Source organism: Rattus norvegicus, chromosome 8 (genome assembly GCF_036323735.1).
Source record: "Rattus norvegicus strain BN/NHsdMcwi chromosome 8, GRCr8, whole genome shotgun sequence".
Lineage (NCBI taxonomy): Eukaryota > Metazoa > Chordata > Mammalia > Rodentia > Muridae > Rattus > Rattus norvegicus.
In genome coordinates, this window is record NC_086026.1 from 28,356,126 (window position 1) to 28,372,035 (window position 15,910).

General features: G+C 47.8%; 1 protein-coding gene across 9 annotated transcripts in view; it reads left to right on the top strand.

Annotated features, from left to right (window-relative positions):
* C8h19orf38 (similar to human chromosome 19 open reading frame 38) overlaps positions 1–15,681 on the top strand; it is a 34,178-nt gene extending 18,497 nt beyond the window's left edge. For 3 of the 9 annotated variants that reach the window (XM_063266176.1, XM_039082179.2, XM_063266177.1), the window contains exons 3-8: positions 602–922; positions 6,306–6,395; positions 10,369–10,396; positions 10,956–10,999; positions 11,851–11,888; positions 15,062–15,681. In XM_063266176.1, coding sequence (XP_063122246.1) covers positions 602–922; positions 6,306–6,395; positions 10,369–10,396; positions 10,956–10,999; positions 11,851–11,888; positions 15,062–15,178 — 638 coding nt within the window. In that variant the 3' untranslated portion in view covers positions 15,179–15,681. The remainder of the gene's footprint in view (positions 1–601; positions 923–6,305; positions 6,396–10,368; positions 10,397–10,955; positions 11,000–11,850; positions 11,889–15,061) is intronic. The other 6 variants (XM_063266178.1, XM_039082183.2, XM_063266179.1 and 3 more) reach the window with 4 other exon arrangements.
* The last annotated feature ends 229 nt before the right edge of the window (positions 15,682–15,910 follow it).

The window sequence follows — 15,910 nt, forward strand, 5'->3', positions numbered from 1 at the left end:
TGCTTGCACTTTCCTGAGGCCAGTACTTCTCATTCTCTTCTCTGTATGTGAGCGATTTGTTTGCATGTGTGTCTGAGCACTGTGTGCAGGCCTGGTATCTCTGGAGGTCAGAAGATGGCATCAAATCCCTTTGGACCTGAGTTGCAGACTGAGTTGTAAGCTGCCCTGTGGGTGCTGGGAATCATATAACCCCTGGAAGAGCAGCCCATGCTTCTAACTACTGAGCAATCTCTCTAGCCCGGCTTCTGTTCATTTCTATAGAAAAAGATTGCCTGGTTCCTGGCAACCACAGCGAGTCTGATGCATAGTATTGCTGAGTATGCATCATTCTGTTATTGTTTAATAATTACCGCCACTGTCAATGACATGATGACTTAATGACATGCACATATACCAGGTACCCAATCTACTAACAGTGGTGAATAGTTGGGGGTCACTAGTGTCCCCGATACAAACATTGAGGGTCAGACCCTGGGGGTACAGCTCCTAAGGCATCAGGATGGTTTGATTCTCCAGCACACACGTGTGCACATGTAGGTACACACATGTATGCACAAGTCTGGAGAACACAGCCATCTCAGGGTGTCATTCTTCGTTACAGGCTCCTTGGCCATCCCTGCACCGTCTATCTTCCTGGTGCCCCCCTTCCCAAGCAGCCGTGAGGATCCCATCTACCTCTCATGCACAGCCCCCAAGGACATCCTCGGGGCCAACTTCACCCTGTTCCGAGGGGGAGAGGCGGTCCAGCTCCTACAAGCCCCCTCAGATCAGCACAGTGTCACATTCAATGTGACTGGTAGTGGCAGTGGTGGCAGCAATGAGGCTGCAGGGGGCAACTTCCGCTGTCAGTATGGTGTGCTGGGAGAGCACAGTGAGCCCCAGCTGTCCGACTTCAGCCAGGAGGTGCAGGTCTCCTTCCCAGGTAAGACTGTAGCATCCTGGTCATGTTGCCCTACACTTCCCTGGGATACTTTGTAGCAAGTGCAAGTCTACAGAGAAGTCCATTGATCTGAAGGAAGAGAAGTAGCCATCTGACACCCAGGACTTACAGCAGGAAACAGGTATGCCAAGGCCCTGGGGCTGAACTTGCCTGTGTGTGTTTGTAGATGACCCCAGGAGGGCAGAAACTCAGTGATCAATGAAGAGCCAGAGTGTGGTAGGGCAGGGACGTAGGGACCTGTGGGCCACAGCAGACATCAGCTACTCATCTGACCATGCAGGGCCCAGGGAGGCCTCTTACCTATGTCCTTTTCTAGATAAAGAGATGGGTTTGCCTTACGGGTCTGGAGCCCTGGGGATGCGCCTAGGGTGAGCTGAGTAGATAGAGCCTGTTTAGTATCTCTGTAGTAAGTGAAAGGCATCCGAGCCCCTGGAACAGACAAAACCAGAGGGTGCCATGCATATGCTGAGGCGGCTTGCTGCCATCCCTGATGGCTTGGCCTGAGTTCACCCCTTAGATTCTGTAAGGAAGGAATCAACTCCCAAAAGCTGTCCTCTGACCTCCGCTCTACACACATGCTGTGCCCCATGCACACTGCCTCCCCATGCCCAACATAAAGAAGTCTGTAATTCCAAAATTGTTTTAAAGAGCAAGGTCAGGCATATGGCACAAACATGTATCCAGCAGTCTGGAAGCTGAGGCAGAAGAGCTCCTGTGAGTTGGAGACCAGTCTGGTCTACATAGAAGACTCGATCTCACTAAACAAACAGAAGACCCAGGTGTTAGGATGGGCCTCTGTAATCCCAGCACTGGGGAGGGGGAGGCAGGAGGATTGGAAACCTAAGGTCATCCTTGAGTGAGGAGGAGGCCTCCTGGATGTAGTCAAAGCCCCTTCCCCACCTCATCGTGCAATGGACACTGCTGCCCACTGGGTCTGTGGGCTGGGAAGATGGAGCTGCCCTCCCTGCCTGAGCTCCCATTTCTTACCAGGAGCCAAAAGAAGACAGTGACCCTCATGCCACAGAGGGTGAACGACAAGACCTGCTCCCCAGATCAAGACGTCCTGCCCCACCAGGTCCCCAGATAGCCCACCCCACTGCCTCAGTCCTGGGAAAGGAATCCGAGTCCTTTGCAGACAAGAACTTGCGAAATGACCATTCTTTCCTTTAAACAAAACAATTGAGAGACTCACGTGGCCTGGGCTGGCCTGCAACTCCCTGTGCTGCCTCGGATGGCCATGACCCTGGTCCTCCTGCTTTTGCCTCCTTAGTACTGGGATGTCGCATGTGTCCCATGCTGTTGTGGAGCTCCATCCTGAGGAATGAGGTCCTAGTAGTCTTCAGAGCCCGCTGTATGGCCGGGGAGAATGTCATTTGTCTTTTTTTTCCCCTGAGAAAGGGCTTCACAGTGTAGCCCTGGCTGTCTTGGAACTCGTTCTGTACACCAGGCTGACCTCAAACTTAGAAAAATCCACCTGCCTCTGCCTCTAGAGTGCTGGGATTAAAGGCACGGGCCATCACTGCCTGGCTGTCATCCACTCTTTAGTACCCAGACTGGAGCTACAAGATAACTACTGGTATGACATAAACTAAAGAAGTAATCAATTAATTAAAAGAAAACATGGAAAGTGGGTGAGGTAGCACAGCTTTTAAGCCCAGCACTCAGGAGGCAAGACAGGTTTAAGTTCAAGGGCAGCCTGGTCTACAGGGCAAGCTCCAGGACAGCCAGGGCTGTTACACAGAGAAACCTTATCTCCAAAAATCAAAAAGCAAAAGCAGAAACAAAAGAAAAAAGGGGGCAAGGGGTTGGGAATTTGGCTCAGTGGTAGAGCGCTTGCCTAGCAAGCGCAAGGCCCTGGGTTCGGTCCCCAGCACCAAAAAAAAAAAAAAAAAAAAAAAAAAAAAAAAAAAAAAAGAAAGAAAGAAAGAAAGAAAAAGGGGGCGGGGAGCAAGGGAGCTACGCTTGGTGGTGAAGACCTTTAACCCCAGTGCTCAGAGGGCAGAGGTAAGCTCAGAGCCAGCCTGGTCCACATAGAAAGTTGCAGGCAAGTCAGAGCTGTATAGTAAAGCCTTGTCTCAAAAACAAAACAAACTTGGTGGGGGTGGGGTGGGGTGGGGTGGCTCCAGTGCTAGAGCAATGCCAGGCCTTTGCAAAGCCCTGCGTTTTCCCAGCTAGGGGCACATGCTGTCATCCTATTAGAAGCAAGGGCATCATGAGGTCAAGATCTGCGGCAACTTTGAGGGCTGCCTGGAGCACTCGAGTCCCTACTGGAAGGGGAAGGGAGCAAAGAAATGAAAAAGAAACTGGTTTCCCCCACAAAAAGGTTTTGACGGCTCACTGAAGGCAGCTCACTGTGGATTCAGACACGGACAGAGCTAAAAGGCAGACCTAGTGAGACAGGGTCTCACTAACAAACAAAAACCAGAGGGCAGGAACTTCGTGTCCTTCTTGCTTTCCTTCCTTGACTTGTTTTAAGGACACCTTGCGGGGTTGGGGATTTAGCTCAGTGGTAGAGCGCTTGCCTAGGAAGCGCAAGGCCCTGGGTTCTGTCCCCAGCTCCGGGGGAAAAAAAAGAACCAAAAACAAAAAAAGAGGACACCTTGCCCCCTTCATGGTGATATAATCCTGACCTGCACTTCTAGATCTGCATCTTGGGGCTCCGATGCCAATCCTAGTCATAGAGAAACAAGCCTTTTAAACAACTCCCACAATTAGCAATGAATCAATGGATTGGTTCATTTACATTGCATGTGTGTGGGTAGCTCTCCTGCAGGTATTTACTGTCTATGTACCACGTGTTCGCAATGTCCAGAGAGGCCAGAAGAGGGGGCTTAGCCTTTGGGTCTGGCATTGGAGATGGTTGTGAGCTGCAGTGTGGGTGCTCAACCTGGGTCCTCTGGAAGAGCAGCCAGTGCTCTTAGCCACTTAGGTATCTCTACTGCCTCCAAAATTTCTTTTTAAAAATTGCATGTGTGTGTGTGTGTGTGTGTGTGTGTGTGTGTGTGTGTGTGTGTGTGTGTTTGTGTTTGCACATGTCAGGGGACAACCTGTGAGAATCTGTTCTCTCCTTCCATCATGTGGGAACTGAATTCAGGTTAACAAGTTTGGTAGGAAGTGCTTTAACCACTAACCCACTGTCTTACTGTTTCTATCCCATGACCAAAAGCAAGTTAGGAAAGAAATGGTTTATTCAGCTTACACTTCCACATTGCAGTCCATCACTGAAGGAAGTCAGGGCAGGAATTCAGACAGGGCAGGATCCTGGAGGCAGGAGCTGATGCACTGGCCATGGAGGGGTGCTGCCTATTAACATGCTCTTTGTGGCTCCCTCAGCCTGCTTTCTTATAGAACGCAGGACCTCCAGCCCAGGGATGGCCACACCCACAGTAGGCTGGACCCTCCCCATCAATCATTAATTAAAAGAAATTACTTATAGGGCTGGAGAGTTGGCTCAGAGATTAAGAGCATTGGCTGCTCTTCCAGAGGATGTGGGTTCAATTCCCAGCACCCACTTGGCAGCTCATAACTGTAATTCTGGTTCCAGAAGCCCCAACACCCTCACACAGAAATACATGCAGGCAAATCAACAATGTACATAAAATAAGTAATTTAGAAGGGGAAATGACTTACAGCCTGATCTTATGGAGGCATTTTCCTCAATTAAGGTTCCTTCCTTTCGGATGACTCTACCTTATGCTAAGCTGACATAAAACTAGCCAGCCTAAAATTTCTTATTTTGTTTTTTGAGATAAGGACTCAGACTTGCCTCAAAATCAATGTAATTCTCCTACCTCAGACTCCTAAGGGTTATGATTTTTTTTTTAATTTTTAGTTATTTATCTGAGTACATTGTAGTTGTGTTCAGACACACCAGAAGAGGGCATGAGATCTCATTTCAGATGGTTGTGAACTACCATGTGGTTGCTGGGATTTGAACTCAGGACCTCTGGAAGAGCAGCTGGTGCTCTTAACCACTGATGCATCTCTCCAGCTCCAGGGCTATGGTTTTATAGAGCTCTTTTTAGAGATGTTTTCCTGGAGGCTAGAGAGATGGCTCAGCATTAAGAGCACTGACTGTTCTCCCTCTGAAAGGATCCAAGTTTAGCTTCCAGCACATGCATCAGTCAGTTCACAGCTGCCTGTGACCCAGCTCGAGGGGGATGGACAGCCTCTTCTGGGCTCTGTGGGAACCAGGATGCAAAAGCCTCCTCTCAGCCCCTGTGCATAGAAATAAACATGCAAAGTGTTTTCACCAGCATGTATTAGCTATACACAGCAATGGGTTTCGTCATGGCACTGTCACATGCACATATGTATTTTTTTTTTTTTGGTTCTTTTTTTTCGGAGCTGGGGACCGAACCCAGGGCCTTGTGCTTCCTAGGGCACATATGTATTTTGTTCATTTGTTCTGTCACCTTCTCCCCCACGCCCCAATTCCCTTCATCTTTCCTACTGCTCTCCCTTCTGCTCTTTCTACTTTCATGTCTTTTGTTTAGGCAAGGTCTTGCTACACAGCCTTGGCATTAAACTCAGCAATTCTCCTGCCTCAGCTTCCCATATGTTAGGATTATGAGTGTGACACTTGAGCCACTATGTCCAGCTTCAATCACCATTTTTAGTATATATCTATATATCAAAGTATATATATGTATATATATATACATATACATACACACACGTATACATACACACATACATATAATCATTTGTCAGGCCACCTAGATGTTTTAGTGGGAAAGGCACTTACCCTCAGGTATGACTGACTTCCATGCACAAACTATGGTGTGTATGTATATGTGTTTGTGTGTAATGGTACTGGGAATGGAATCTAGAACCTTCTTTACATTAGTCAAGTGTTCTCTCTGTCTCCGCCCCTCTCATTTTGGTTTGCTTTTCCAGTGTGTGTAGGTCATTCTGCATCCTATGATGGCTTTGACTTCTCTAGTTCATGATAACCTTGAACTCACAATCATTCTCCTTAACTTCCCAGATGCTTGGTAATCTGGTTTTGGGATGGGGCTACCTCCCCAGAAGGAGTAAACTTTCTTTTTTTTTTTTTTTCTTTTTTCTTTTATTCGGAGCTGGGGACTGAACCCAGGGCCTTGCGCTTGCTAGGCAAGCGCTCTACCACTGAGCTAAATCCCCAACCCCAGGAGTAAACTTTCTTACTGGTCCAGCAGAAGTCCTCATTGGCTGTTAAGCGCCTACATGCCAGGCTTGTTAAATTCCCAGCCCACCTATACCTGAGATGCTTGGCTGAGGTGTCTGTTGGGTGAGGGTGGGGCTCCAGAAAGGCACCCCCAGATGCCTTTTCCCTGTCCTTGTAGCTCCTTCACCTGCCCCATTCTCTTTCTTTTCTCTCTAGTCCCCACCTGGATCCTGGCGCTCTCCCTGAGCCTGGCTGGCGCTGTCCTCCTCTCAGGGCTGGTGGTCATCGCAGTGCTGGTGAGGAAAGGTAATCAGTGGGCAGGAGGCAAACCAGGCCCCTGACAGCCTCAAACCTGCTAACAGTTGTTTGAGGCAGGGTCTCACTATGGAGCTGCCCTGAGACCCACTGTGTGCTGTGGTCCAGGCTGATCTGGAAACCATAGAGATCCACTGCCCTGCTTCTACCCTCAGAGTTCAGGCACTGTGCTACCCGGCTCCTTTCCTCTCCCTCTCCCCATCCTGTCATCGAGGTTGATGCTAAACTCTGTTCATGCCTGGATTTTTCTTTCCTTTGTGGGAGTGTCAAAGGCCAAACTGGACATCAAATGCCCTGGAGTTGGAGTTACAGATGGCTGCGGCCTGCTGGGTGTGCGAGGTGTGGGGATGGGGAGTATGGGGGTGAGGATGTGGTGGTGGGGTGTCTGAGAGCACTATGGTCAGTAGAGTAATGATTTGGAGGCAAGACGGCAATTCAGTTCAACATGACGAAGTAGCTGGTGCTGGTTCAAACTTTGGATCTGAAGTAGGTTATTTTAGGTATATTAAGCATGGCACAATTTGGTGACTTTTTTCCCTGGTGATAATTAGCTCAATCCCGTGTGCACAGTAAAGCATAAGACTTGAGAAAAATTTCATAAAGTACATGCAACATCTTCTAGTAAGATGGGTTCTACAGATTGACTGCATGTGATACCTTCTGAAAACATAGATTCTGTAGATTGGCTGAGAAAAATAGGCTCATACATAAGGGTCTGAGGGAAGATCTGGTGTGGGCTCAGCCACAAAGGGCAAATGGTCACCAGGCTATGTACCACATCTGGCCTTCTGGTCTGATAACAGGTTATGTATGCCCCCCCCCTTTCTTTGAAGGAACAACCCTGTGTGTTTAACATTCCTAGTTCCCCTAGTGCTCATTTGTGAGCATGTGTAGAATCTCTGTACCTCCTACACATGTGGGTGCCGGGTAATGAGCCTGGGGCTTCTGGAAAACAGCCAGTGCTCTTAGCCAGGACTCTTTCTCCCTCACCAGGACTGGTTTTGTCATTGATGTTTGCAGGGGCACAGAGACAGTCAGTTTAGGGAATTCTCTCACCAGAACTCAGCAGTTGTGTGTGCGTTGCGGGGTGCATCATCAGTGAGGTGACAGGTGGAGGGAGGAGAGACTGACACATGAATCCCTGGGTACTCAAGGGAGACTAGACTTTCTAGATCACACCCTGAGGCAGCAAGATCTGTGGAGGTTCAGCTCTGCTGCACAAGGCACAGTGGGCACATCCCAGCACTCAACTAGCTGAAGGCAGGGGACTAAGTTCAATGTCAGCCTCACTAAATAGCAAATTCCAGACTAGCCTGGGCTATGTGAGATGCTGTCTCAGGAACAAAAGTACATTTATTCCCATTTGTGTTGGAGATCTTCTTCATCTGTTTCCAGAACTTTCATTCTCAACCAGTGTTTCACAAACTTTTTTTTTTTTTTGGATTTTTTTAAATTTACACTCCAAATGTTATTCCCTTTCCTGGTTTCCCATCCATAAGCCCCCTATCCCATTCCCCCTCCCCCTTCTTCTATAAGGGAGTTCCCCCTCCCCAACACCCACCCCTTCCTGCCTCCCTGCCCTGACATTCCCCTACATTTGGGGGTCCAGCCTTGGCAGGACCAAAGGCTTCTCCTCCCATTGGTGCCCGTTTCTCAAATTTCTTTCTTTTTTTTTTTGGTTCTTTTTTTTCGGAGCTGGGAACCGAACCCAGGGCCTTGCGCTTCCTAGGTAAGCGCTCTACCACTGAGCTAAATCCCCAGCCCCTCAAATTTCTTAATGCTGCGACCCTTTAATACAGTCTATGTTGGGGTTGGGGATTTAGCTCAGTGGTAGAGCACTTGCCTAGCAAGCGCAAGGCCCTGAGTTCGGTCCCCAGCTCAAAAAAAAAAAAAAAAAAAAAGGAAAAAGGAAAAAGAAAAAGAAGAAGAAAAAGAAAAAAAAGAACACACACAAAAAAATACAGTCTACATTATTTTATGTTGACACCCATGTTTGTTACATTACATGAATTATTTCCATTGTTACTTCATAACTAATTTTGCTGCTGTTATGAGTCATAATGTAAATATTTTTGGAGGCTGAGGTTGAGGATACTGCTCTAAACTCTCCACTTAGACAGGAGTTCTCTGTCCACTCCAGCATCAAGGAAACCCCTTTCGAAACATTTCCACTCCCCTCTTCCTCCTGGGTGGAGGTTTCAGGAGTCTTTTACACTTTGTAGGTCCCCAGGAGCCAACTCAGGCCATCAACCTTGGTGGCAATTGGCAATTATCTTTACCTAAAGAGCCATCTCACAGACTCCCCCCAAACCCTGATTTTGACAGGTCTCATGTAGCCCAGGCGGCCTCAAGCTGGCCATCTAACTGAAGGTGGTTTTGAACTTCTGGTCCTCTTGCCTCCACCTCTCTAATGCTGGGACCACAGACACATGTTGGAAATTGTCCAGCAGGAAATTCACAATTTTAAAGAAAAACAATTTTACATGTTTATACGGGTTTGAAGGTTTTGCTTGGATTTTACTACACAGACCAGGCTGGTCTGGAGGCCCCACCTCCAATGTAGATCAGGTTGGCCGTGAGCCACAGATAATCCTCTTGGCTCTGCTCTCAGTTTGCAGCGATTATGACAGGGAGGCACCACATTTGGTAGCTTCAAGTTTGTTTGTTTGTTTGTTTGTTTTTCTTCTTTTTCTTTTTTCTTTTTTTCGGAGCTGGGGACCGAACCCAGGGCCTTGTGCTCGCTAGGCAAGCGCTCTACTGCTGAGCTAAATCCCCAATCCGTTTATTTTATTTTATTTTATTTTTTTTTGGTTCTTTTTTTTCGGAGCTGGGGACCGAACCCAGGGCCTTGTGCTTCTGAGGCAAGTGCTCTACCACTGAGCTAAATCCCCAACCCCCTATTTTTTTTTTAATTTATTTATTTTATGTATGTGAGTACACTGTCACTGTCTTCAGACACACCAGAAGAGGGCATCGGATCTCATTACAGATGGTTGTGAGCCACCATGTGGTTACTGGGAATTGAACTCAGGACCTCTGGAAGAGCAGTCGGGGCTCTTAACTGCTGAGCCATCTCTCCAGCCCTTGTTTATTTCTTTTTTCTTTCTTTTTTTTTTCAGAGCTGGGGACCGAACCCAGGGCCTTGCGCTTGCTAGGCAAGTGCTCTACCACTGAGCTAAATCCCCAACCCCCCTTGTTTATTTTTTTAATGAACATACATTTCTTGTAAGTCAAGCACAGAAATAAAGGCCAACAAGATTGCTCAGCAGACAAAGATGCTTACTGCCAAACTCAATCCCTGGGGCTCAGATGGTAGGACCGCTGACTCCACCTCTACATATGCCCTATGGTGTGTGTACCCACACTCATGCAAGCACACACACACACACACAGAGTAAATACTTTTCACAAACCCAAAACCTACTGGATGAAGTAGTCATACAGACCTGTTAAGCCAGAACTCAAGAGGCTGATGAAGACATAAGAGGATTGGTGGTTAGAGACCAACCTGGGCTGGACCCTGTCTCAAAGAAACAGATGGCACACACCATACTTGCAGCATTTAGGAGGTAGATGTAGGAGGACTAGGAATACTAAGCCAGCCTTGACTACATGCTGAGTTCAGGCCAGCCTGAGATACACAGGACTGAACGTGGTCGTGCCTTTAATCCCTGTACTCAGCAGGCAGATAGATCTCTACGAACAGTCCAGCTAGTCTCCATAGTGTGACTATGAACCAGAACACCCAGGGCTACACCGGATGTTTTCTTTCTGCCAAGAAAAGAAAAGAACTGAGAAAGATCTGTTTATAGCAGCTTTTGTACTTAGTGGCAGATCTCCATAGATGAGCCAAGGCTGAGTCACACAGGGTTCAAGGGAACATTTGATTTCATGGGTGTCAACATTTCTTAGCTGCTACCTGATCCAGAACCATCTAACCAATGCCTGTTCATCTTTCTTCTAGCTAAGGCCAAAAACTTACAGATGCAGAGGTGAGATGCTCCCTGGGTGATCATTGAGCACTTTGCTAGCTGGGCAAATGCCTCATTTCCCACAGTGCCCTCTGGTGGGAGGGCTGACAGATACATGGAGCATGGATTATTTATTGAGCAGTGCTTTATATTAAGATGCTATAAAACTTGTGTTCACTGCTGCTTCTCAGTGGTTCAGATTAAACCCATTTCCCACATGCGAAGCTCAGTCACATGCAGCCAGGCTGCACCGCTGCCTCACCTCCAGCACACTGCTGGCTCCCGCAGTATTGTCCCAGAAATCTAGGTATCTTGCAGTGGCAGCCTTTGGGACTCTCACTGGGACTGGTCAATGTTAGACTTTCCCTGGAGCTGTCCCTGCCTCCTCATGGCCAGAGAGTTGCCACCCAGTGTGACAGCTCTGCAAATGAGGGCTGAGTGCTTTCAGTGGGCAGGCATTTGCTGTGGGCAGGAGACGTGCGGGTGCCGAAAGCAGGCCATGTCAGGTCTTGCTAGCAGGGATATTCTAGAACAAGTGTCCGATTTCACGAGGCATCTTTTCTTCTGAATCCCTTTGCAGAGAGCGTGAATCCTGCTGGGCTCAGATCAACTTCACCAACACAGGTCCGTCCTGTTTGTTGTCCATGTCCCTGATGCTTCCCTGGGTGAACCAAGCTTCAAATTTCTGTTGCTGCTCAGATCTTTCTGTGGCCTCTCATTGCTTTTGGGGTCCAAACATGGTCCCCATTGTTTCTGTTGGGTTCTCATTTCCTGTTTTTGTTTCTATCCTCCACATTGGCTCTACCCACCGCCTAGAACACTCACTTTCCACCTTCAGTGTGAATGCCCCCACTCCACTCCCACCTTCAGTGTGAATGCCCTCGCTCCACTCTCCACCTTCAGTGTGAATGCCCCCCGCTCCACTCTCCACCTTCAGTGTGAATGCCCTCGCTCCACTCTCCACCTTCAATGTGAATGCCCTCGCTCCACTCTCCACCTTCTGTGTGTATGCCCCCCTCCAGGGACCTTCCTGGAGTCCCTAGATAAGTTCTGTGCTGTACCTGGACACCAGCCATACTATGAACACACTTCAGTGATCAGCAGCATTTGATTATCTGTTTGTATTTGATGTCTGCGCATGCAGAAGCCAGCATGGCATAGTGCTTGTGTGTCAGAGAACAGCTTGTAGGAGCCAATTCTTTCTTTCTATTAAGTGGATCCTTGGGATTGAATTCAAGGTGACAAATTTAGCTGCAAGTGCCTTCATCCACTGAGCCATCTCACTGGCCCCCAGCGTGTTCTACACAGTGAGACCTGTGCTCCTGCCTCTAAATGGTGGAAAGAATCTGGAGAGGATGCTGGAACATGAACCCCAAGTCCTACTGCAGGGTTAATTGTGGGACTATGGGCAAGGACCTGGTGGCTGCAGGGCAATGGACCCACCATGCACATGCTGACTTTGCTCTCTGTTTCAGACATGTCCTTTGATAACTCTCTGTTTGCCATCTCCACGGTGAGTTACTCTTTTTGTAAAGTTTCCTGATGACAACCAGCTGAGAAGGGAAGGGAGTTGTGCCACTGGGAATTCTCAGACTCTGAACCTGAGGGTAGGAAGAAGCCCAGGGTCACAGGACTAGGACTTGCTCATAAGCCTGGGTTGGGTTGGCTATGAAAAACTAGGGGATCACAGAGCTGTATTGTCACTGGGTTGGATTCAACCCTTGAGGATGGTGAGAAGTCTGGGATGACCTGGTGGCATATTCAGGGGCTGATGTGGAATCTCGTGACACACTGATATGCACTGGTCTCCTTCTGACAACAAGAAAAGGTTATTTTTTTTCTTTTTTTCTTTTTTTTTTTTGGAGCTGGGGACCGAACCCAGGGCCTTGTGCTTGCTAGGCAAGCGCTCTACCACTGAGCTAAATCCCCAACCCCAAGAAAAGGTTATTTTTAAGTCAGTATGGGGCTTACACTTGGAATTCCAGAATTTGGGAGGTGGAGAGAAGGACTGGGGGACTAGCCTGGGCTATATGGTGAGTTACAGGTCACCCTGGGCTACAGAGGTCCCCCCCATTTTCTTTTGTGTATGTGGTGGGGGGAGTGCCACAGCATACATGTGGAGGTCAAAGGTCAACTTGGAGTTGGTTCTCTCCTTCCATGTGAGGAATCAAATTCAGGTCATTAGGTTTGGCAACAAGTGCCCTGAGCTGCAGTGCCATCTCACCAGCCTGGGTCCCCCTAGCTTAAAAGCAACAACAACAACAACAAAACAAAACAAAAAAACAATGCAGAGCACAGAGTAGTACAGACCTTTATCCTAGCACAGAGACAGGTGGATCTCTGAGTTTAAGGTTAGTCCTGGTCTACACACTGAATTCCAGGACACCCATGGATACATGGAGAAACATTGTTTCAAAAAGTCAACAAAACCAAAACAAAAGCTAGCCATACAACTGCACTGGCAGAGAGAGCCTAGTGTGTTTGAAGTGCTACATTTACATCAGTTGTGGCTCCAGCTTAGACTAAACTGTCCAGCTCAGATGGCTAGGCATGGTGGCCAATGTATGTCATCCCAACACTTGGGAGCTGGACCACTCAGGACTATCCAGCCCCTAAGGCTTTTTTATCGCTGTTGCTTGGTTTGGTTTGAATATGTTATTTCCAGACAGGCTGGTAACAAACTCACTATGTTGCTGAGGATGCTCCTGCATCATCTTGCAGCCCTCTCCCAAGTGCTGCGATTACAGGTGGGCACCACTCTATGTGGTGCTAGGGATGTAACCCAGGGCTTCCTGCATGCTAGGGGAGTTGACAAATGAGTCACGGTTCACTTGCTTTTGCTTGAAACAGTCTCAATATGTAGTAGCCATGTCCATTGCCCCAGGGCTGTATAAAACACACACACACACACACACACACACACACACACACACACACGCGCGCGCGCATACAATCTTGGACTGGGCATGTACCCAAAGCCTCAAGCCCTATTTCCTGCTTTTGTCCATTTGCATATTCCCATATGAATACAATATTTCTCCTTTTGTGCTTATTCCCATATGAATACAATATTTCTCCTTTTGTGCTACCTGGTTCCACTTCACATTGTAACCTTAAGTTCACCCCATGATGTTAACTTTGAATTTGCGTCTGAATTGTCTTCCTTTTCAAGGCTGACTACTAGTCCAGAGCATGATAGGCCACACGTTGCTGATTCATGTTTATTGACGGACACTTGGAATGCTCCCACCTTCTGGCGTTTGTGAACACACTTATACAGATATCTCAGTTCTTGCTTTTGGTTTTAGTTTTTTTTTCTTTCCTTTCTTCTTTCTTCTTCAGAAATGGTCTCATTAGGTAGCTGTGACTGGCCTGGAACTGTAAGTCTAGTTCCAGTGAATCCCTAGTTCTACCCATAGCTACATTTAGAACAGATTTAGGAAAATACTCATACTCATACATTAACAATAAATAAAAGCTTCTAGAACAGAAAGCTTTGATGTTGGAGAATGACTACAAAGTGGTGGGCAGCTAAGCACCTGTTTACTGCCCATCTCTCAGAGCCTGACATCCAATGATTTGGAAAGCTTTATGGGGAGGAGGTCACTTCATTATTCTATTGGGTTTTTATTTTTCATGTTCATTGGTATTTTGACTGCAACTAGGTGTGAGTGTCTCAGAAGCCCTGGAACTGGGGTTATAGGCAGGTGTGATCTGCCATGTGGGTGCTGGGAATTGAACCCCGGTCCTCTGGAAGAGCAGCCAGTGCTCTTAACTGTGGAGCTGTCGCTCCAGACTCTGTTTAGTCTGTTTGCTTGTTTAGTTTTTGTTTTCAGACAAGATCCATCTAAGTAGTCCTGGCTGCCCTGGAACTTAATATGTAGACCAGGCTGGCAAGAAACTCACAGAGATCCTCCTACCTTCATGTTCCAAGTGCTGGGATTAAAGGTGTGGCTATTGTATCTGGCCTCCTTTCTTTCTTTCTTTTCTTTTTCTTTTTTGTTTGTTTTTTGAGTCAGAGTTTTTCTGTATAACTATTACTGTCCTGGAACTTTGTGGAGGCTGGCCTTGAACTCAGAGCTCTGCCTGCCTCTGCCTCCCAAGTGCTGGAATTAAAGGCGTCCATCACCCTTACCTGCTTTCCTTTCTTTTTTTAAAGACAGGCTGTGCAGCCCTGGCTGGCCTGAAACCCACTATGTAGATCAGGCTGGCTTCCAGTTCACAGAAGTCTGCCTACCTCTGCATACCCTGCTGTGTATTCTTTACAAACAGAGACACTGTGGCTAGACAGGGATCTTATGGGGGTCACTGGTTAGGGAGAACCAAAGCTCTGAGGGGCCCTAAGCCCAACTGATTTGGAAAGGTTTTAGGGGAACCCAGATGGGTGGGTACGAAGGTGCCAGCCACTTCATGGACCTCTCTCAAGCCTCACAGGGCCCTAAGAGATGGATACTGTCATTTGAAACCGAGGTACAGATGGGTTGTCACTCAAGTGAGGTCAGGATGCTAGGAAGTTATGAAAGTGGGATTTGAGCCCTGGCCTCTGGTCCCCCCTCTTCTGCAGAAAACACAGTCACTGAAGGTTGGTGGGAGGACATGGGAAGGGACCTGAGAGCTTGGAACAGGAGGAACTCCCAGGTTCGTTTGTTTGTTTTAATTTTCCTTTCTTTTCTTCCATGAACAAAGAAAATGACTCAAGAAGACTCAATGGTAACCCTGGACTCAGGGCCTCGGAAGAGGCCTACCTCTGCATCGTTCTCTCCAGAGCCCCCTGAGTTCAGCACTTTCCGGGCCTGCCAATGAGGCTGAAGAATGAGGACCCCTTTATCCAGTTCTTTCCTTCCCACAGCCCCAGGCTGCAGAAGCTGGCCATCTGTCTGGAGACTCGGCAGTAGGGAGGAGTCAAGCCACAGCTTTCTTATGGAACAACTGGCCAAAGGAAGGAGACACCTGGTGTTGTGACCTTCCTCATAGAAGACAATTAGTTGGGGTATCAGCCTAGGGGCAAGACAGAAAGCCAGAAGCCTCTGTAAAGAAGGGTCACTCTTGAATCAGGACACCCAGCCAGGCCTAAGAGGTTACATTCTGTACGGACTTTCCTGTGGTTCCCCAACTGCAATTGACTTCCAGACTGGGTGTTTTATTTGGGGGAGAGATGTGTATATTTTTGTTGCTGTTGTTTTCAGATAAGGTCTCACTGTGTAGTCCTGCCTGAACTGGAAGTTACTGTGTAGACCAGGCTGGCCCACAATAGAGATCCACCTGCCTCTGCCTCCAGAGTGTTGGGATTAAAGTACCTGCCACAACTCCTGACTTTGCTATGTTTTTTGTTTGTTTTGTTTGAATTTTTGAGACAGGGCTGTTCTGTGTAGCCTTGGCTGTCCTAGAACTCGCTCTGTAGATTATGTTGGCCTGGAACTCAGAGGTCACCTGCCTCTGCCTCTTGAGCGCTGGGATTAAAGGTATGTGTCACTACTGCCTGATAGGGTAGTCTTAAAATGGCAGTTTCACTTTGTGGCTCAGGCCGCCTGAGAT